General features: G+C 43.1%; 2 protein-coding genes across 4 annotated transcripts; one reads left to right on the top strand and one right to left on the bottom strand.

The window, feature by feature from the left end:
* Positions 1-973: 973 nt before the first annotated feature.
* On the bottom strand, positions 974-11,036 carry ugl (ureidoglycolate lyase). Its single transcript, XM_053631818.1, has 15 exons — positions 10,966-11,036; positions 10,685-10,813; positions 10,350-10,568; positions 8,894-8,984; positions 8,566-8,642; positions 8,330-8,440; positions 7,981-8,040; positions 6,400-6,556; positions 6,122-6,320; positions 4,960-5,038; positions 4,727-4,819; positions 4,172-4,244; positions 2,805-2,872; positions 2,548-2,681; positions 974-1,784 (listed from the first exon to the last, which is right to left on the bottom strand). The coding sequence occupies exons 1-15, from the start codon at positions 10,969-10,971 to the stop codon at positions 1,616-1,618; spliced, it is 1,665 nt and encodes a 554-aa protein (XP_053487793.1). The 5' UTR covers positions 10,972-11,036; the 3' UTR covers positions 974-1,615.
* Positions 10,709-22,541, top strand: rab33ba (RAB33B, member RAS oncogene family a). Of its 3 annotated transcripts, none has more exons than XM_053631823.1 (3): positions 10,709-10,840; positions 11,595-13,329; positions 17,177-22,541. In XM_053631823.1, the coding sequence occupies exons 2-3, from the start codon at positions 13,102-13,104 to the stop codon at positions 17,648-17,650; spliced, it is 702 nt and encodes a 233-aa protein (XP_053487798.1). In that variant the 5' UTR covers positions 10,709-10,840; positions 11,595-13,101; the 3' UTR covers positions 17,651-22,541. The 3 variants fall into 3 exon arrangements, with proteins under 3 accessions (XP_053487798.1, XP_053487800.1, XP_053487797.1); XM_053631825.1 differs by having other exon boundaries at positions 10,802-10,852; XM_053631822.1 differs by having other exon boundaries at positions 10,808-11,009.
* The last annotated feature ends 2 nt before the right edge of the window (positions 22,542-22,543 follow it).

Below are 22,543 nucleotides of genomic sequence, written 5' to 3'. Positions count from 1 at the left end.
GGGAGCAGGGAGTAGCGTCTCGGGGTTCAGCGTCTTGCCCGAGGACACTGGCATGTGGAGACGGTTAGTGGACAACCCGCTCTACCACCTGAGCCACAGCCGCCCCAATATCCACTTTTAGTTTTTTCTCCAAAGGTATTTTAAAGATGATGGAGTGAATAATCCAGCTCAGTTCACATTCGTGACGCGTGCACGTTCTCAATCTTTGCTGATGTTGTGGTGTTACAGATGTGCTAGTGGAGTGGGCTGAAATACACTATACGACACTATAGAAGTTTGTGAAACCTCACCATCACATGCTCATATGTGCTTGTTGGACGTCCCATTCCAGATTGACGACCTCTTTGCTGTTATAATAAGCGGCACTCTTCTGGGAAGGCTTTCCACTGGATTTTGGGGTGTGGCTGTGGGGGATTTGTGATCACTCCGCCTCAAGAGTATTAGTGAGGTCAGGCACTGACGTTGGGCGAGGAGGTCTGGGGTGCAGTCGGTGTTCGGGTCAGGGTTCTGTGCAGGACACTCGCGTTCTTCCAGTCCAACCTCGACAAACCATGTCTTCACGGAGCTCGCTTTGTGCACCGGTGCATTGTCAAGAAAAATTGCAATCCTAGAGCATACAAAGACAATCTATACGATATACTATATAATTGTGTGCTTTCAACAGGTTGGAGATGGCCAACATATACGTGTGGTGCTCGGGTGTCCATATACTTTTGGCCATATAGTGTAATATCAACCCAGAATGGAGACTAATGGTCACTAATAGGCTACATGGATCTACAGTCTGGGCTAGAAAGAAATCAGCCCCAGCCTGGATGTCAAATCGATGTCTTTTAAGGTTTGTATTATTTAGACCGTCCCTGCTCTAAATATGCCTTAATTCATACAGTATTGCTGTGTCGTCGTCTGCTTTAAATGTGTACACGTCATACGTCGCGTCGTATCGGAAGGAGAGATACGTAAACACCCCTAATGCTATTCACCGCCATGTTCCTTTCTTTATTTTATTCATCACTACATAAGATGTACAGTGGGCGAAATAAGTATGGAACGCGTCAACATTCTTTTCAGTAAATATATTTCCAATGAGGCTATTCACATGAAATTTTCACCAGACATCAGTATTAACTCAAGACATTTGGAAATATAAAGAATTCACACTATTGAAGAAATCAACACTTTATTTGATTTAATTAGGGAAAAAACTGACCAGAATGAAGAGTTTTTGGGGTTTTTTTTTTTGCTTAAAATGAATCAATTCATGCTAATGAATCGCTCGGATTTTGAAATCACGTTTCCAGTTAAATATTTAGATTACGTGACATGAACGGCAAGAATAATTCCACTGACTACGTCTAAAAAAAAAAATATACGGAGCATATATGCGAGTTGTTCAAAGAGTCGACTCATTCACGAACGACACACACGGGCATTCGAGTCCATAAATGAAGTTATGTGTAATAAAGTGGAACGACACGGGAAAAAAGTTCCGAACACGCTAAGTGAAATGTATTTAATACTTAGTGGAAATATATTTACTGAAAAATATGTTGGCGCGTCCAATACTTATTTCCCACGTTGTAGATCAGGCTGTATTACAGAGGTAGGATCATGATTAGAGCCTGGCTCGGTGAGATCTTTCCATCCCTGTCTCTTCATGCTGGCCCTGAGCGCTCAGGAACGTGTGGTCCAGGTACAGGTAGGTTGTCAGGAATTCTGGGAAATCACTCTTCTGTACCAGCTCCAGAAACATGGACACGGCTGTGGTTAGCCTCGCTTCGTCTCTGTGCGTAAGACAAGTGTAAATAGCAGTTATTGTAAATATCACTGAAGACAACATGAAAAAGCCACCTGTCTTCGGTCAGATTAGTGATGAGAATCCCGATTCATTTCAGCGAGTCGAGTCATTTAACTCGGCTCATCAATAAGAGTCGAGTCGTTCAGGTCCCGATCTTGTTACACACGGAATTTGTGATATTTTGAGCAGTTTTGTCGAATAAATAATGACGTAGAGTGCGTTAGACATATGTTCCACACTATACGATTGAGGACAGATGAAGAAATCGACACTTTATTTGATTTAATTAAGGAAAAAACTGACCAGAATGAAGAGTTTTTTGGGTTTTTTTTTTTTTGCTTAAAATGAATCAATTCATGCTAATGAATCGCTCGGATTTTGAAATCATGTTTCCAGTTAAATATTTAGATTACGTGACATGAACGGCAAGAATAATTCCACTGACTACGTCTTTAAAAAAAAAATCTACGGAGCATATATGCGAGTTGTTCAAAGAGTCGACTCGTTCACGAACGACACACATGGGCATTCGAGTCACTGCTTGCCAAAATATGGTTTCACTCAGAAATGTCATGTTGTGGAAGTGAAATACGTTTGAATTTCCGGTTCATGTTAGCTTTAAGTCTGAATTATGACAAACCTACAAAAAAACAAGCTCTTAAGGTTTTCCAGTTTTTTGTCCACACACACACACACACACACAACACTCTTTCTCCATAGTACAAATCAAGAATGAATACTTCATACACCTTTGTGTCTGACAGCACGCCGCTGCCCTCAGATCACCCATCATGCCTTGCGTCAAGCTCCTGATGAAGCCACGAGTCACCACAGTCCTCCCATCATCCTCTAGTTTCACCCTGTGTCTGATCCACTGCCACACCTGAACCGAGGAGAGATTAGCACAGAGACACAGGTGAGACAAATTAAAATCCAGGTGTTAAAATCCATTCAATTAAAATCCATTAAAATCTCATTCAGTTAACATCAGAACTGTTACACGCACCTGAGATCGAGAGATTTCTGCAGTAGCTGAATCTTCCACCTGCCCCTTAAAGAAGAAATGTCCTCGACCTGACCCACAAAGCAACAAACACAGTACGATCACAGTGAAAGCTGAAGACTGTGAATCCGTCAAAGGGTTTCTGAATAAAATGTCCACTAAGAATTTCTTTTAAAACATACTCTTTTTTTTTTTTCAAAGATTTGGGGGTGAAAAGTGTTGAATTGTTTCGAATTGAATCGATAAACGACGGCTGAAGATTTTCATTCCAAACACATTCACAAATGAAATGAAGGTGTATAAACCAACAAGATGACATCTCAAACAAAGGAGAAGCAATAGAAATTTCTTTGTAAAAAATAATATATATATGTGTATACTAAACTAAAGTCTTTAAAACACATTAAAAATACAGACTTCTGAATATATCCCCCTTTTTTTTTAAATTAATAATTACATCTTACATCTTTACATTACATTACATTAGGAATTAATTATGTGTGTGTGTGTGTGTGTGTGGTTGCTGAGAGTGAGAATTTATTTTTCACACCAAATTGTTGAGGCCCCCCGGGCGCCCCCTGGTGGCCCCCGCTTTGAAAACCACTGTACTATACGACTCTTGTTCTTTCTCATTTAGGAAATGATGCTAACTCTACGAAGTGTTTCATTTTCAATTAAATTTCCTTCCCCAGGTAATTAAAAACATTTTTTTTTTGGTAAATGGTCTGCACTTATACAGCACGTTTTTAACCTTAGCGGTTCTAAAACGCTTTACACTGGTCCTCATTCACACACACACCGATGGTAGCAGAGCTGCAATGCAAGGCGCTAACTTGCCATCGGGAGCAACTTGGGGTTCAGCGTCTTTCCCAAGGACGCTTCGGTATGTGGAGTCACATGGGCCGGGAATCGAACCGCCAACCCTACGATTAGTGGACAACCTGCTCTACCACCTGATCCACACTACTGCACCATTGTGACTTTATATCTCACAACTCTGACTTTTTTTTCCGCAGTTTAGACATAGTACCGGTTTTCCTTGTCTTGACTCGCCGGTGAGCGTTGTTCTTGCTGTGTATAGCCTATTTACAGAGAATGATCGACGCTTTATCGGTGCATTCTTTCTCGAAATGTGAAAAAGTGGACGTCAGCGTCGCATTGCGATATGAACTCTCAGTTGCGAGGACAAAAATGTCAGAAATGCGAGATGTTAGCTCAAATGTGCGAGAAATAATTCTCACAAACAGGCCTAACTTTTTCATTTTGTCCCCTCCGTGGCGGAAATGGACTTCCCGAGTTTACTGTTAACGACATTTGTGAAGTGTGCAATTTTTAAAGCTTGTTTTCTTTCGTTTTTTTTTCTTCCTCACCTGAGAGCCATGCGTCGATGAACAACACGCCGACTGCGATGTTGTGCTTCAGTCCGTACAACGTTACGCCACCCTGCACAGAGATTTTACGCTGTAGTACCACGTATTACATCGTAGCGTAAGTTTAATACACTACATAGCGCTAGACTGAATGTATCCTATAGCAAGGATAAAATTTGGTAGAGTAACAGAATTACAGTAGACACCAGGTTCAGCTTCTTTAAGGTCGCTTTGAAATCCAGTCTTCAAACCGAAACCTTATAAAAAATGTATTTTGTGCGAAAGTACATACACAAAGTGTTATCTGAAGATCTGAGTTAGAGTAGAGTTATTACGTCATAAAATATAAGAGCCAATCAGGTTCCAGTATGTAAATTAAAACCATGCAAATGACCTTACACAGGTTTAGCAGAGGAAGGGGGTGGAGCTTGTGTAAGACTGGGAGTGGTCGTCATTTCTGGAATGTGGACTGAAGTGTGTGTGTTTCCGTGCCGTTTTATCGATGTCTAGTAACGTTTTTGCGGAACGATTTCTTTATGAAATAATGAGACTGACCGCTGGTACAGTGAGCAGATCTTCTGAGGTCACACTGACGTCGTGGCGTAGCTGATGGAGCTGGTTCGGTCCTGTACAATGGAGCTGGAACAACTGCGACGGAAGAAAGCAGAGAGAGAGAAGAAGAAGACGTTGGTAAAAATGCCGAGTATTCGAAGGCTCCCGAGTCGAAGTTTCACTCTCGAGTCCAAGAGCATGATCGTGTCAGATACCGTATGTGATATGAAATTTACTTTCTGCATCGGCTCAATCAGGTTCATGTCGTAGACCATGAAGCCGTCGACCCCTGCTCGGATTTCCAAGAGCTTCAGTCTGAAGTTACGAAATAAAGCAGCGCACGTGACGTGAATACAGTAACAGCAGCAATATTGTGACCTTGCTATTATAAAGTTCTGACCATTTCAAGATATCACAGTTTTAACAAAACTATAAAATACAAAAAATTTACAAATTAAATTATTATTTTGTTTAAAGATCTTATTTTTTGATTTTGTACCGCCCTTCAGAAGCTACATAAAATATTTAAATGTCTCCCAGAAGACAAAATAATAACAATTTACACCGACCATCCTGTTCAAAAGTTTACACCCCCCAACGGCTCTTGATGTATCGTGTCGCCTTCGTGAGCATCGGTGAACGTGTGCACCTTGTGTAATAGTCGTGTATGAGACGAGTCCCTCAGTCGTCCTCGGTGTGAAAAGACGGATCTCGACATCATATAGTCGCTGTTTAAAGGAAAGGAGTCAAATATATAGAAGATGCTGGAAAAGTGAAGAATGTGCCGGACCTGGAGGATTTTTCTGAAGAACAGCGGGTGGTTTAACTTCTCAGGACAAACAAGGGACTCGTGAAGAACTCTCACAAAACATAAACACATCATGTCGTCGATCATCCGGGTAACGACACACGGTATTAAGAATCGAGCGTGTGTAAACTTTTGAACTGGTTCATTTGTGTAAATTCAGTTCATACCGAATGAACTGTTTGGTTTTTTTTTTTTTTTGAAATTCCTCTTCCTGGTGTTATTACTTTAGGAACTGAACACACTAAACGTTTTGTTGGTATAAATTCCATTTCTGAAGGTACACAAACTTTTGCACTTGACTGTATCGTTAAAATGCATAATCATAATTCGATGAAAATGGAATTGAAATAAAACCTTCAGAAGCTCTGAAACTCCTGCAGACTGCCACAATGGGAATATCAGATCCTAAATATCAGACGAATATCATAACGTAGATTTAAAAATGAGACGTAAAGCTTTTTGTGCTAGAGGAAGGTTATGAGATCACATCCCAGGAATACCAAAGAGCAAGGCTTGGACCCTTGACCCTCGAGTGTTTGGTTTAAATCATGCATCTCTTTTAATTGAGCAGCAGATCTGCTGTCTCTTGCCTGGTGACGGTGTTCAGTACAGTCGTGTACAGTGCACTGTCTGTGTGTGTGGGTAGCAGGAGCGCTGCCATGCCCCCGGTGGCCAGTGCGCCCCTGCGATGGCACGTCTGCACCAGCAGCTCCATGTAGCTACGCAGGAAACGTTTCTCCATGTTCACGTACTTACTGCGGTCAGGGAGCAGGAACTCCGCACGATGACCTGCAGAGAACCGAGGCGTTTATTTCTCTTTCTCTCGGTTAAATTCAAACTCGTCATTATAGTGTTTACATGTACACACCAAATTTGTTCACGAAGGACGCAGAGTAATCCCAGATGCCGCAGTTCAGACCGGCAGAGTGCTCTCGGAGCTCGTACAGGATCTCCTCCATCTCAAACGTCGCCAGTACACATTCGATCAGCACCGTCGCCTTGATACTGCCCACTGGCAAGCCCAGCTACCACACACACACACACACACACACACACACACACACACACACACACACACACACACACACATCTCACTATCCTTCCACTGACAATAATTAAAGCAGCTAAAAATCTCAACTCTAACCCAAACCTTAACCTCACTAACCAACAGGACACCTTTTGGCTCTTTAACTTTAAAATTTGGTATTTTGGTTATTTTTGTACCTCTATAACGAGGTTTAAATGCTATAATTTGAGTGTGGCACTGGTATACTGTCCGTTTTTATCTCTCTACCGGTGTTATTGCGGAGAAGTGTGAATTATTTGCCCAGCAGTGGGCTCACACCCCTCCCCTTTCCCATCACCCTGCTCGCAGACAGCGAAACACTGAGTCATGATACTCTACACACAGAAACCCAACAGTGTCCTGACTCATCTTATAGCCGACTAAATTAATTCATTTGTTCATAAAATTGATTGAAAATGGCACATAAGTTGATATCCGTTCTGCCAGAGGAATTGAACGTCAGTGTACTGGTAGTCTGCTCCGTTTTTTTTTGTACTAGAACAAACATACAAACAAAAAACACAAACATTTTTCCTCATGGGGACCAGACAAATGCCCCCTGTAAGGTCAAATCGAAGGCCCTAACCTTCTGGGGACCTACAAAGATATCCCCCCCACAAAACACACACACAAGGACACACATTATGGGTACACGATACGATATAATGATAAAACGTGTGGCTTTTATGTACATTGCTTTATTCTGTTTTCACTGAGTGTTACACCTTTTATTGTGTATTCTATATCTAAGTTAGTGCTGGCTCAGGGGTTGAAGGCTCTGGGTTACTGATCAGAAGGTCAGGAGTTCAAGCCCCAGCACTGCCAAGCTACCACTGTTGGGCCCTTGAGCAAGGCCCTTAACCCTCAGTTGTATAAATGAGATAAATGTAAGTCGCTCTGGATAAGGGCGTCTGCCAAATTTTATAAATGTAGATTAGGGATGCACCAAGATTTGGTGAAAGTCCCAAAAACATCAATTTTAAGAGTAAAAATGTTGATCATTTTTGATCGAAGTTGTATTGCTTCACCAAAGTCCTTTTCCACTGCAGGATTAACAGACCGGGTGAAAAACAGAGCAGTATTTTCCATTATCACAAGCTTTTTAAAAAAAAAAAAAAAAAATTCAATAAAAATATTTGCAATTCATGCAATAAAGCAAGAATTGAATAGTAACATTAACAATAATAATAATAATAAAAATGTTACTTATATTTTCAATGTTTGTTACATTGTTTAGTCCAGAGTGATCCGATTTTTCGGTGCGTCACTATGTATATTCCTTTTTTTATTTTTTTTATTTTTTTTTTTAAATGTATTTTATTTTTGTGTCTAGCTCGATTTAATTACATCGCTTTACATTTCTAAAAGCGCAAACGTCCTTACCCTGTCCTCAGTCCAGAGAAAAATCTGATTCCACAACCTGGCCTCCAGGTAACTCTCCACCTAAAGAATATTTATCAAATGTTATGTACAAACGTGTATCTCTGGTCACTGCTCCAGCTTCAGGCGAACATAAACAATGTACAATATGCAAAGAGTACAGAATCCTTTCCTCATTTTACACTTGATGTTTCAGGAAATCCAGAGAATCTTCACAGTAAAACAAACAACGATAATATATTTCTTCTGACTGAAAGAAGTGATCATGAATACACTGTATGGTCTATCCGTGATACTGAACTAATGAGGCTTTTAATTCTACTACGCTGAAATGTTTTGCTAAGGTTCTGACTTTGGACAGGTAGAAAAATGGCCCGCTCTGGTTCTCAAGCAGCAGCTTCGCATTATGGAACATCAGCAGGCCAAAATCGAAGAGCGGACCAGGAACCTCCCGACCTTTCACCTGTAGATACAGCAGACACAAACATAACGACAAGACACCATTCTACTGACTGACAGGATGCTCGACTAGCCTTTAGGTACTGTGTTATGAAATAAGCAATGCTAGAGTAAATCTGTCATTATTACCAACATATTGTGCTCCACCATGTTCCAAGCACGAGGGCGGAGCATAAGAACCGGGGCCTGGGATATGGGCGGGGCATCTAGTTGAAGAGGGAGGAGCAAAATAATACTTTGTGACAAGTATTAAGATTTTGCATCGATCTTGAATAGTAATTCATTCATCAGGTCAAGTTCACGGTGGATCCGGAGTCTAGTTTTGTTTTGTTTTGGGGTTTTTTTTTTTCCAGATACTTTTGGGATCAAATTCAGTACATAGCAATGCAATCAGTATATCAGATTTATTGGCAAATGTGGAAGATACGTACAGTGCTTCAAGGTAGCAAAAACTCACCGTGAAACTGATTATGCACGACCTTATAAACGTTATAAATGCCCTTGATCTGGTTGTAGTATGTCGGGCAGTTGCCGTCGTCAAAATCTACCTGCAAAAGAGCACAACAAATTGATGTTTCTGTTATGAAGAACTCAGGATACAGATTACACGGAGGTTTAGGAGACCAGTGAAGATGTTAATCCGCTTAGAAAGAACCTTTCTAAACGATAATTGAAGCATTTTTGTACCTGAGAGGGCAAAAAAACTCGATCTTAATCAAAATCGAAATATAAAAAATATAAAAAAAGTCTACACAGAGCTTATGAAAATGAAGCACGGTGGCTTAGTGGTTAGCACGTTCGCCTCACACCTCCAGGGTCGCGGGTTCGATTCCCACCGTGGCCCTGTGTGTGCCCTGTGTGTGCGTAGTGTGTGTGCGGAGTTCGCATGTTCTCCCCGTGCTGCAGGGGTTTCCTCCGGGTAGTCTGGGGTTTCCTCCCCCAGTCCAAAGATGTGCATGGTAGGCTGATTGGCATGTCCAAAGTGTCTGTAGTGTATGTGTGAGTGTGTATGTGATTGTGCCCTGCGATGGATTGGCACCCTGTCCAGGGTGTACCCCGCCTTGTCCCCCCTGCTCCCTGGGATAGGCTCCAGGTTCCCCGTGACCCTGAAGAAGGATAAGCGGTATAGAAGATGGATGGATGGAAAATGAAGTAAAAAACAATCAGAAACATTTTAGGGAAAAATTTGAAAATTAAAAACTGTTTGTGACATCACCAAGAACAGGACGTCCCTATAAAAACTTACCAGGGAGGCTGCCAGGAGACCTACAGCAACATTAAAGGATCTGCAGGAATATCTGACGAATACTGATTGCTCTTTGCATGTGACAACAATCTTTCGTATTCTTCACACGTCTGGGATATGGCGTAGGGCGGCTAGACGGAAACCCTTTCTCACAAAAAAACTTCCAAGCTCAACTAAATCACCCCTAACTATGTGACAAAATGTGTTATGGTCTGATGAGACCAATTCTAAAGGTATGATAATTCCATAAGGTATATTTGGTGCAAAAAAAAAGCACATCAATAAAAGAACACCATTCACCTACGCTGAAGCATGGTGGTGGCAGCATCATGCTTTAAAGCTGCTTTTCTTCAGCCAGAAATGGGGCTGTTAAAATGGCAGGTTTTTGTGGTTAGACTTTTTATTTTTATTTTATTTGAATTATATCCGTTGTATGTTGAATGCCGTGCACAGCTGGAATGCATACATAACTACTCAGCTTTTGCAACTTAAATGTTGTAGTTCTGAAATATGAAGCATTATTTTTTTTACATTATAAACAGCTTCGCATGTTTTGGTGTTTAGGAAAAGTACTGACTCCTGGATAAGTTCTGCTCATGAAGCCCACACCTGAGCTAATAAAATGCTGAAATGAACCTTAGTAAAGGAGTTTTCAATTCTGTATTACTTGTATTCCTTGCGCTGTTGATCTGAGGGCCTGCGTAAGCCGCTGCGTGTCACAGGGTGAAAGGTCACCGATGTCCACATGTCTGCACTGCAGTCGGACAGGGACGGGACTCACTCTCCAGGACGGATCGTTCCGGATGTGAGCCGTGTCCTCCGTGAAACCCGGCAGCTCTTCGCCGAGATCCAACTGAACCTTTCGCAGGATTCTCATCTTCAGGACCTGACGCATGACAAAATGGAGAATTGTATACACTCCAGAGTGTATACACCCTGAACTGTGGAATGTGGAGTATAATACCACTGATACTGCCAACGTTTTGTTTTTCACCTCTTTACCTTGTCCACCTCTGGTTGGAATCTGCAGCACAGGTCTGACAGAAACTGCAGAACTTCAGTGCTTAAGAGGGTCTCAAACTCCGTCCGCAGCCCCGGGGGTGGAGGCTCCACTTCTACGTTGTATGGTACCTGTGTGCCGAAGTGAAGAGGACTCAGGTTTGACCAATGGTTTAGTAATAATACTGCGATGTTAACATACTGTTCGTTTTAGGTCACAAACATGCAGCGTATTTTATGCCTTTATTTTTTTATTATTAAAAATGCTGTTCCTAAAGACTTACCAGCATTCTCTTCAGACACTCGGTTCCACTTAAGTTGGACTTTGGTAAGGGTCATCGCACTTCTGGCTGGGAAAAAAAAAAACTGACAAACCAAACATGAGCAAAAACAACTGACTCCATTAAAAAAAAAAAAAAAAAAAAAAAAACCTTATTTAATTGTTTAACACTGATTTAAATCTTTATAGACAGCATGTACATTTCAGGTTGAGGTTGGGGATTGGGGGCCAGTTCATGTTTTATACATTCAAATGCTATAGAGAAGCAGAATTTTTTTTTAAATTACTTACAAAATTGATGTTCATGGAATAAAATATGTTCTGTAAGCCAAGGGCTTAATATGAAGCATGAGAATAGCAGTGTGAAATGCTATTCTGCTTGAACTCATATGTGACTGTATAACCATCCTAAATATTTTAAACATTGTCTTTTTAATGTATTGTTTTATTATACATTATTTAAAAATGCACTCTGCAGACCATGTTTTAAAGGTTTATTAACTTTTTTTTTAAATTGATATATTTAACAATGGAAATAATAGTCACAGAACAGAAAAAAAAAAACTAAAAACTAAATGTATATTGTACATTGATCAGCCATAATATTAAAACCACCTGTGTAATGTTGTGCAGGTCCTCCTTGTGCCACCAGAACAGCTCTGACCCGTCGTGACATGGACTCCACAAGACCTCTGAAGGTGTGCTGTGGTATCTGGCACCGAGACGTTAGTAGCAGATCCCTGTAAGATGCGACGTGGGGCCTCCGTGGATCGGACTTGGATCGGATTGAGATCTGGGGAATTTGGACGCCAAGTCATCACCTTGAACTCTTTGTCATGTTCTTCAAAACATTTCTGGACAATTTCAAACCATTTCTGCCGTTTTGTAGACGCTCTGATTCAGTCGTCTAACCATCACAATTTGGCTCTTGTAAAAGTCACTCAGTCAGATCCTTACGCTCGCCCATTTTTCCTGCTTCCATCACATCGACTTTGAGAACTGACTGATCACTTCCTCCCTCATAAATACACCCCACCTCTCGACAGGTGCCACTGTAGTGACAAAACCAAAAAGTTATTCACGTCACCTCTCAGTGGTTTTAATGTTATGGCTGATCAGTGTATATCGTAATGTATTTCTTTAAACTATTTTAATTAGTATAACAACAACAACAACAACAACAACAACAATAATAATACATTTAATTATTTAAATAAAATAAAAATCAAGTTAAGTCCTAAAGTTTATATAATATATAATATTTTAGATAATACACACTACCGGTCAAAAGTTTGTGGACACTATGTTTCTCATGACCTTAAAAACCTTTTGATCTGAAGGTGTGTGATTAAATGTGTGAAATCTGTGTCGTGGACAAAAATATAACCGCGCCAACATAGGCCTATTCATTTCTTTCATTAGAAAACTAACATTTTATTTACAAAAAAAATTATTTTAAACGAACGAAATGCCAAGAATACATTTCTGGAAATTCTAGTCTACTTTGAAGATGATAAAATACTAAATTATTTAGATTTTTATTATTTTTTTTATTTATCACAACATAATTCCAAGAGCTCCGTTTATGTTATTCCAGATGACGTTTTGATGACTTTATTCTTATTATTCTAAAAATGTTGAGAAAAAATAAAAAAATTATACATAAATAAAGAATGAGTGTGTCTAAACTTTTGACCGGTAGTGTACATCATAGCATATGTGATCTTCTTATGTGAGAAACTCTGCTATATAAAATCTCGCGAGATTTCCGCGCGATATCGCTCCACTGCGTCATAAAAAAACAAATCATACAGCAAATCTCGCGAGATTTTGCGCTGGGTCAGTACGTGGATGAAAACCAAAACAGTGCAGCAGCAGGAGCAGCAGTGCAGGAGAGAGAGAGAGAGAGAGGTCAGAAATATGGAGTGAGTCTAATCCGGACAGGAGTATACGTAAGAAAGAGGAGAAGATATCAATTAATATAACTGATTTGATTTAGTTTTGCTTGTTGCTCTGGGTTACAGTGACTCAGCTAGCTAGGGTTGGAGCATCTGTATACACATACATGCTGCTGTTATCTGTTATCTCTGATTAAACTCACACACACACACACAGAGAGAGAGAGAGTGAGAGAGTGAAGATGGCAGATATGGAGTCTTCTCTGGAGTTCAGCAGCTCTCTGACCAGCTCCACACTGCCTCCTCCCCGCACCCGGATCTTTAAGATCATAGTGATCGGAGACTCCGGGGTGGGAAAGACCTGCCTCACATACCGCTTCTGCGCCGGTAAGTTCCCGGACAAAACCGAGGCCACCATCGGGGTGGACTTCCGAGAGAAGCTTATCGAGATCGACGGAGAAAAGATCAAGGTGAGAGGACAGATCGGATCTTACTCAGTAACACAGCATTGGGAAAGGAAGCACATTGCTATGGCAATGACGTAACCCCTTAGTCGCTGTACCTATGACGTAACCCCTTAGTCGCCGTACCTATGACGTCACCCTTAGTAGTAGGTGTGATGCAATGTTTTGTTATGCAGGTTTCTAGATCCAGGTCATCTATTAACCTTTAGTCAGGTTTATTTCTTTATTTAGTTATTGCTGTTATAATTTTATTTATTGCATATTTACATACACAATCTCTCCATCACATCACAGAGTCACAGTATTCATCTGTTTAGGCATTTATGTCAGGGATACAACAGTCTGATTTAAAAAAAAAAAAGTATTGTTATCTGATTATATAATTTATAAATCAGCTCAGATTTAAATATGTTCACCGGTCCAATCTCAAATCCAAACTAGAAATAGTGATATCAGTATCAGGGCTGAGATGGGGGGGTGGAAGGGTTTAAACGCCGGACCGGTTCAGATGAGATCGGATTTGAGATCAGAGACACTGTTTCAGTCGTGCCGACGATCTGATACCAGGGGAACGTGATGGATCAGATATTGGAAACAACGAATTTGTTAAAAAAAAGAATGAAATCCTGTAGCAAATGCAAAAGAATTTATTTTTTTAACATATGAATATGCAGGATTTTCCTGTGTTTTTAAAAGAGTTGTAGTAAAATGATCACATTGATATCAGCTGATACTCAGGGTTTCAGGATCGGATCAGTACTGATGGAGACCCAGCGTGGTCACTGTGGGGATGTCCGGATAGGATCGGTACTGATAGAGACCCAGCGTGGTCACTGTGGGGATGTCCGGATCGGATCGGTACTGATAGAGACCCAGCGTGGTCACTGTGGGGATATTAGGATCGGATCGGTACTGATAGAGACCCAGTGTGGTCACTGTGGGGATGATCGGATAGGATCGGTACTGATAGAGACCCAGCGTGGTCACTGTGGGGATATTAGGATCGGATCGGTACTGATAGAGACCCAGCGTGGTCACTGTGGGGATGTCCGGATAGGATCGGTACTGATAGAGACCCAGCGTGGTCACTGTGGGGATATTAGGATCGGATCGGTACTGATAGAGACCCAGTGTGGTCACTGTGGGGATGATCGGATCGGTACTGATAGAGACCCAGCGTGGTCACTGTGGGGATGTCCGGATAGGATCGGTACTGATAGAGACCCAGCGTGGTCACTGTGGGGATGTCCGGATCGGTACTGATAGAGACCCAGCGTGGTCACTGTGGGGATGTCGGGATCAGATTGGTACTGATAGAGACCCAGCGTGGTCACTGTGGGGATGATCGGATCGGTACTGATAGAGACCCAGCGTGGTCACTGTGGGGATGTCCGGATAGGATCGGTACTGATAGAGACCCAGCGTGGTCACTGTGGGGATGTCGGGATCGGATCGGTACTGATAGAGACCCAGCGTGGTCACTGTGGGGATATTAGGATCGGATCGGTACTGATAGAGACCCAGCGTGGTCACTGTGGGGATGTCGGGATAGGATCGGTACTGATAGAGACCCAGTGTGGTCATTGTGGGGATGTTAGGATCAGATCGGTACTGATAGAGACCCAGCGTGGTCACTGTGGGGATGTCGGGATCGGATCGGTACTGATAGAGACCCAGCGTGGTCACTGTGGGGATGTCGGGATCGGATCGGTACTGATAGAGACCCAGCGTGGTCACTGTGGGGATGTCGGGATCGGATCGGTACTGATAGAGACCCAGCGTGGTCACTGTGGGGATGTCCGGATCGGATCGGTACTGATAGAGACCCAGCGTGGTCACTGTGGGTATGTCGGGATCGGATCGGTACTGATAGAGACCCAGCGTGGTCACTGTGGGGATGTCGGGATCGGATCGGTACTGATAGAGACCCAGCCTGGTCACTGTGGGGACATTAGGATCGGATCGGTACTGATAGAGACCCAGCGTGGTCACTGTGGGGATGTCCGGATCGGATCGGTACTGATAGAGACCCAGCGTGGTCACTGTGGGGATGTCCGGATCGGATCGGTACTGATTGAGACCCAGCGTGGTCACTGTGGGGATGTCGGGATCGGATCGGTACTGATAGAGACCCAGCCTGGTCACTGTGGGGACATTAGGATCGGATCGGTACTGATAGAGACCCAGCGTGGTCACTGTGGGGATGTCCGGATCGGATCGGTACTGATAGAGACCCAGCGTGGTCACTGTGGGGATGTCCGGATCGGATCGGTACTGATTGAGACCCAGCCTGGTCACTGTGGGGACATTAGGATCGGATCGGTACTGATAGAGACCCAGCGTGGTCACTGTGGGGATGTCCGGATCGGATCGGTACTGATAGAGACCCAGCGTGGTCACTGTGGGGATGTCGGGATCGGATCGGTACTGATAGAGACCCAGCGTGGTCACTGTGGGGATGTCCGGTTCGGATCGGTACTGATAGAGACCCAGCGTGGTCACTGTGGGGATGTCCGGATTGGATCGGTACTGATAGAGACCCAGCGTGGTCACTGTGGGGATGTCCGGTTCGGATCGGTACTGATTGAGACCCAGCCTGGTCACTGTGGGGACATTAGGATCGGATCGGTACTGATAGAGACCCAGCGTGGTCACTGTGGGGATGTCGGGATCGGATCGGTACTGATAGAGACCCAGCGTGGTCACTGTGGGGATGTCGGGATCGGATCGGTACTGATAGAGACCCAGCGTGGTCACTGTGGGGATGTCCGGTTCGGATTGGTACTGATAGAGACCCAGCGTGGTCACTGTGGGGATGTCGGGATCGGATCGGTACTGATAGAGACCCAGCGTGGTCACTGTGGGGATGTCCGGTTCGGATTGGTACTGATAGAGACCCAGCGTGGTCACTGTTACTCCCTCTCTCACTCCCTCTCACTCACTCACTCACTCACTCACACCCTCACTCTCTCTCTCTCTCTCCATTCTGCATCACTATATTATCACTACAATCACTTTTTTTTCTCTTCCACTGTGGTTCTCTCCATCTGTCTCTCTGCTGTCTGAAGCCTCTTCCTCTTTCACCCTGTGTGTCTATCATTATATCTTCCAACTCCCTCTGTATCACTACAGTATCTTTACCCCTACTCCCCCCTCTCGTTTTCTCTCTCTCTCTCTCTCTCTCTCTCTCTCTATCTCTTTCCCTTTTCCTCTCACACAAAATCACTCTTTGTCTACTGCTCTCTTTCCCACTCACACACTCTCTCTCTGCCATTTCCGTCTCTAATTCCCACCCACTCACTCTCACTCTCTCTTTCTCTCTCTCTCTCTCTCACACACACACACACGCTCTCTCTCTCTTTTCTATTCCATACAACTCTGTTCTGTTCTCTTTTATTTTCCTCTGTTCTATTTAGTTCTATTCTACAATATACTCTCTTCTGTTATTTTGTTCTGCTTTATTCTATTGGATTCTTTCCGGTTCTACTTTGTTCTCTTCTTTTTTTTTTTTGTATTATTATTTTTATCATATCCTGCATTTCTGTTTCGTCATGTTCTATTCTATTCAGTTCTACTTACTTCTATGCACTATTTTATTCTACTCTGTGTTTTTCTATTATATTACCCGAGGGCGAGTCAGATGAAAGCGGGTATATGCGAGTCAGCTGAAAATGAAATAATGATGTTTTTTTGTGAACCTTCTGTGCAATAAACAGCGCGAAACAAATTTTAAGATGTTTATCCGACTCTTCCTCAAATTCCGCCGTTCTGCCGGAGCTCTCGTTGGTGTGAGAAATGTATTTACGTCCTTTCATTGTGTTTCTCTCTCTCTCCCATTCGCTCCCTCTTCCAGGTCCAGCTGTGGGACACGGCGGGTCAGGAGCGTTTCCGTAAGAGCATGGTGCAGCACTACTACAGAAACGTGCACGCCGTGGTGTTCGTGTACGACGTGACGAGCGCGGCGAGTTTCCGCAGCCTCCCGGCGTGGATCGAGGAGTGCCGGCAGCACGCGCTCGGCCACGAGGTGCCCCGGATCCTGGTGGGCAACAAATGCGACCTGCGCCACGCCGCTCAGGTGAGCACGGAGCTGGCCCAGCAGTTCGCCGACGCCCACTCCATGCCTCTGTTCGAGACCTCGGCGAAGAACCCGCAGGGCGGGAGCAACGACAGCGACCACGTGGAGGCCATCTTCATGACGGTGGCGCACAAGCTGAAGTCGCAGAAGCCGCTGGTGCTGAGTCAGCCGGCCAACACGGTCACGCTGAGGGGGCAAGATCAGGACGAGGAGCAGCGTGGGAACTGGGGCTGCAACTGCTGGAGGAGCTAGTGAGACACAGGCGGGGCTAGATCGGTCTGAATTTACTACTAGACGACTAAAAGGGTAGCAGGTTTAAAAGATTCGAAATCTCCAAAGTGTTCGTGACGGCAGAGGTCGCAAAACGGACGGATTGGCTGACAAGGACGACGGATTAGAGGCTGATAAACTGCCTCCTAGGCGCGATCGCGACACTAAACACTGCAGCGTGTATACCGAACCCTACACATGTTCCTGTGCTCCTGGAAATCCTTAACTCGAGTGTGATTCAGATGCAGACATGAGTTATATTCTATATTTTAATGACACGAGAGATGCCATAAAAAAAAAAAAATTTACTCTGCTTATTAGACTTTAAGGCTGTGTTTCTTCTTTAAAGCTGAATAACGTCGTACTTTTATTACTCGGATTATTAGACGCCCAAGAGAGAAGAGACTCACCGATACGAGCATGCGAACACACATAAGATAAGATTACGCTCAAACGGTTATGACAGAAGGTAGCGTAGGTGTTTGCCAGAATTTCCTCTTCTTCTTCTTCTTCTTCTTCTTCTTCTTTGTACTGTAACCCTTGAGACCACTGCACTAGGAGAATAACTGTGCTTACGCAATGCGCAAACTTAATGTACCCGATCGTAAACGTTCATCACGTCAAGGTTTACCTTCTAGATGTTTCGTTGCTGGCGCTCGTCATTCAGCTCAGAGCACCTCGGTCTCATGGTTTCATATCACCGTACAGTGAAAGTGCGTGTCTGTAATAACCGGAAACCGGTTCAGCTTTCGGTGTTGTTTTGCGCCACAAAAAAAAAAAAAAGAAAAAAAGATAAACGACAGTCGCATCTAATTGTCGTATCGTTCGTCATAACGCCTCCTCCTGTGGAGATGATGTTGCCGTGTGTAGGTGCTGTGCAGTGCAGTAGAACAGAGCTCAGTAATAATAATAATAATAATAATAATAATAATAATAATAATAATAATCACTCATTAATTATTTGGGAATTTTAACAAGAATGTGAAAAGATTCATGCGACGCATAGCACCTACAGTACGTTCTCGGTGTCCCGTGTGACGAGGTACATCACCGATCACGATATTTACTACAACTCCATTCTCACTGACCCTCTGCAGCTTATTATTATTATTATTATTATTATTCTGAGGGATGAAAACATGAGCAGATGTCCCTGTGCTGCTTTCCAAATGGGACTGATGAAAAACTAATGCACTTCTAAGCTGCTTCTTCAATAGAGAAATACACGAATACAAGAAGTCTTTCCCATTACCTGGCAACGCAACCCCTCCCTTCTTTTTTTTTATAGCAAGACGCAATATAACGTAGATCCAGTCAAGAAATGTAATCAATGCTAGTGATTGTAAAGCATTAAACCAAGTTTGTGTTGACATTTAACAGGTTTTCGCTCTTGTGGTATTCGCCGTTATGGAAGATTTTTCTGGCTTTTTTTTTTTTTTTTTTAGAAGCTGATGCTAAGTGTAGTTACTCGGTCGTTTTTAAGCCGCTAAGCGCTTACGTTCGTCCGTCCCGTCGTCCAAGATTCTACGTTAGTGTGACGTATACGCGATAACGGATAATTGTTTTGTTGGAAAACCGGCAGACGAGCTGATTAGATTCAGGGTCAAGGTCAGAGCAAGGTCAAAAAATATCTGGAGGCTAATCATTTGCGCAGAGGTTGCATGTTCTCGCCGTGCTTCGGGGGTTTCCTCCGTGGACTCCGGTTTCCTCCTCCAGTCCAAAGACGTGCGTTGTAGGCTGATTAGTGTTTCCAAATTGTCCGTAGCGTGTGAACGGGCGTGTGATTGTGCCCTGTGATGGATTGGCACCCCGTCGAGGGTGTCCCCCGCCTCGGGATAGGCTCCAGGCTCACCGATGATGGCTGGCTGGATCTACGGGAACGCGTTCTTGACATCGCCTTTATATATTGTTCGAAGTAATATTTGAATAGTCATCGCTAGCTAATTAGCCTCGGTCATTAGCTAGGTGATGCTTGGCATCGATATTTCCATTTCCTTAGTTTGCTTTCCTGAATCACGTATTCTTGAACGAGATTTGAACTTGTAACACTACGTAACTCGTGAGAAATACGGACGTTTTTCTCAACAATTTTCCTTGCTAAACTTACCATGAAGAGACTGGGCTAGGTTTTTGTATGCCGTAATTATACTTAGCATCAACTGTAAAAAAAAAAAACCAACAAAAAATACTACCAAAGTGGGCTTCTGACTAACGGTGCAGTAGTCGGAACGAACCCCACACAATGATCATTTATTTATCTATTTTTATTTTATTCCGCGAATGGCGAAGGAATAGGAGCAACGACGATTCAGACAGGAGTGAGGGATTTATAAGACTAGATCCTACAGCGCATGGAAAATGTTTTAAACGTTTAAACAAGAAGAAGAGAGCACAATGAAATAATGCCGTAACCATAGCGACAATGGGGAGGGGCTAGAATGCTAGCTATAGTAAATCAGAAGACATTTAGCTGGCTGTTTAGTAAAACATACTCATACGGAGTGTTTATTTTATTTTATTTTATTTTAAAGCTACTAAAGACCAAGCAAAGATAAATGCCGTGTGTTGTATGCTGACTTCGGAGCTGTAACGTGTGGCGCAGGACTCTGTGTGTGTGTGTGTGTGTGTGTGTGTGTGTGTGTGTGTATATAACGCACTGCGTTTACTGTGTGCATGATGTTCTCATATTACTATGGCAGAAGGATAAAGTATCAGCGTCTCACTCACACAGCCTGCAACCTTTCAGGATGACTAAGACAGCAAATGTGAGTGTGTGTGTGTTGTAAATCAGGCCAACATGCACGCCTGATTTGAATCGTGGCTTAACCCCGTCCCAGCCGCAGCAGGTCCTGTGGCGCGCGCTTAAGAAAGCCTTCAGGCGTGGACATTTTCAACGTGGTTGATTCTTCAGTCTCGAATGCTTTACTGCTGTTCTGTGAGTGAACGGCGATGTCTCTCTGACTGCCATGAGCATCCACATTTGTTTTGTGGTGCAAAGGAAATGCAGCGTGTGTTCAACAAGGCATGGGTGAAAGTTTGCACACCACCTCACTGGTTATGGGTTCCAGTATTAAAAAAAAGGACTTCTGTTTTACGACTGATCCACAAACAGTAGAGAACGGGAGACTCCGGGGTTCCGTGGTCGCTAAAACGAACGCAAAACTCAAACGCCACATTCGTAGGAGCGTGCAATACGTCAGGATTTTCCGCAGGTTCGGGCCGAGACGTGTCGTCAAAACGCGCGTCCGACCGAAACCCTCTCCGATTCACGCGAGTACAGATAAACGTTCTCGTTTACCGACTTTTGGTGCGAAAGAGCGCGCAGAACAATCTCGTGCGATCGCGATCGCGCCGATTCGAGTAGTTTTACGCACAATAAGAAGCACAAGAAACTCGGTGAAAATCTGTACGGACTGAACAGAGTGCGCTATTAGATGTCAATCAAAATGAAAAACCGCTAACAATAACAAGCCGATCAATCGACGCGTGAATGGAACGATCGAGTCTCTTATTGCTTATCTCGTGATCTCTGTGTTCTCATTTCAACTCGAATTTTCCCGCCTGAAAGATCCGCCTTCGAGATGTACAGAGAATTCCTTAATAGATGCGAAATCAAACCTATCAACTTTACACATTATATTATTAGACAAGCACCTTGTTAACGGCTATGAGAGGAAGGATTTTGACCAAAAAAAAAAAAAAGGTTTAATAGGCATACAGTAAATAAAATGTCAGATCTAACACTTTTACAACAAATGTCATTGTTAATGAGATTAGACGAGTGATCTGGAATAGAATTATTTCGAAAATGTACTGCTTTATTTTTATTTTTTAAAGGTTTTGCCATAAGCCTCTTCGTCCCGATTCTTCGAAGGCGGCGTATGATCATAGCGAAGGTCAATGAGAACAGGTCAAAGGTGAGGTGTAAGGAAGAACGCACCAGGAACGGGCTTCAAGGGGCCAAAATTTACAAGCGAGAGGATCTAAAAGCTGAAAATCTGGAAGCCAAAGTTGGAAGTTATTAAGCGTTTTAAGAGACTTAAATAACAGACTCATAACAGAATAAGAGACTTAAATAACATGTTAAAATATCGATATTTCGATTGGCTTCACGATTAATATATACGTATTATCACGCACGGTTTTTTTTTTTTTTATTACTTCTGTAAAACCTAATACGCTTAAGATATCTGTTTCATTGTAAGGGTGTGCAAACTTTTCTTGTGGGCTCAACTGTAGGATTATCGTAATGGGGAGGGGGAAAACACAACCATGATGTTTAGCAGTGAAGACAATCTTGACGTTGTGGTGCTTCGGGGAGACCGGGTCGGGTGTCGGGATGCGTCGGGGAGACCGGGTCGGGTGTCGGGATGCTTCGGGGAGACCGGGTCGGGTGTCGGGATGCTTCGGGGAGACCGGGTTGGGTGTTGTGGTGAACGTGTTTGCGTTATGTTTTGCCAAAAGTGGTTTTAATATCAAAAATCATTTTAATATCATTTCTGTGCCTAAAAAAAAGAGAAAATCCTAACAGGAAACCAGGCCTCTCACGTCCTCTGGGATGATTTTGTTTCTCAGGATGTTTATATATACATATATACATATACATTTGTGTTTCAATGTCGTCTGGTCGGACAAACCCTCACGGCGTTGTTCAGTTCAATGCCTCTACATCGTCACGTCATACACATCTGACAATCGGCCAGTTTCGCCGTTACGTCCCGGTCACGTGTCTGATTTCTCCGCCGTGGGACAAACCGAAAGAATAAAGTCTGAAGCTGGATTATTGTCATTTTTTGTTTCTGGTGTTTTCAAGGAACGTTGCTTGTTTTGTTTTGTTTTTTTTTAACAGATGGAATAAAGCGCTCTTCACATACA

Source organism: Ictalurus furcatus, chromosome 8 (assembly GCF_023375685.1).
Source record: "Ictalurus furcatus strain D&B chromosome 8, Billie_1.0, whole genome shotgun sequence".
Lineage (NCBI taxonomy): Eukaryota > Metazoa > Chordata > Actinopteri > Siluriformes > Ictaluridae > Ictalurus > Ictalurus furcatus.
Note: the sequence above shows the minus strand (reverse complement) of the source record. Positions and strands in the feature narration are given on the sequence as shown.

Bases quoted from the DNA above. Each gene is read 5' to 3' on its own strand.
- rab33ba (XM_053631823.1), top strand. From the start codon at position 13,102: ATGGCAGATATGGAGTCTTCTCTGGAGTTCAGCAGCTCTCTGACCAGC. The intron at 13,330-17,176 runs GTGAGAGGACAG...TCCCTCTTCCAG, and splicing joins TCGACGGAGAAAAGATCAAG to GTCCAGCTGTGGGACACGGC.
- ugl (XM_053631818.1), bottom strand. The intron at 6,321-6,399 runs GTGTGTACATGT...GGTTCTCTGCAG, and splicing joins GTCCTTCGTGAACAAATTTG to GTCATCGTGCGGAGTTCCTG. The intron at 5,039-6,121 runs GCAAGAGACAGC...TCGTAACTTCAG, and splicing joins GTACTGAACACCGTCACCAG to ACTGAAGCTCTTGGAAATCC.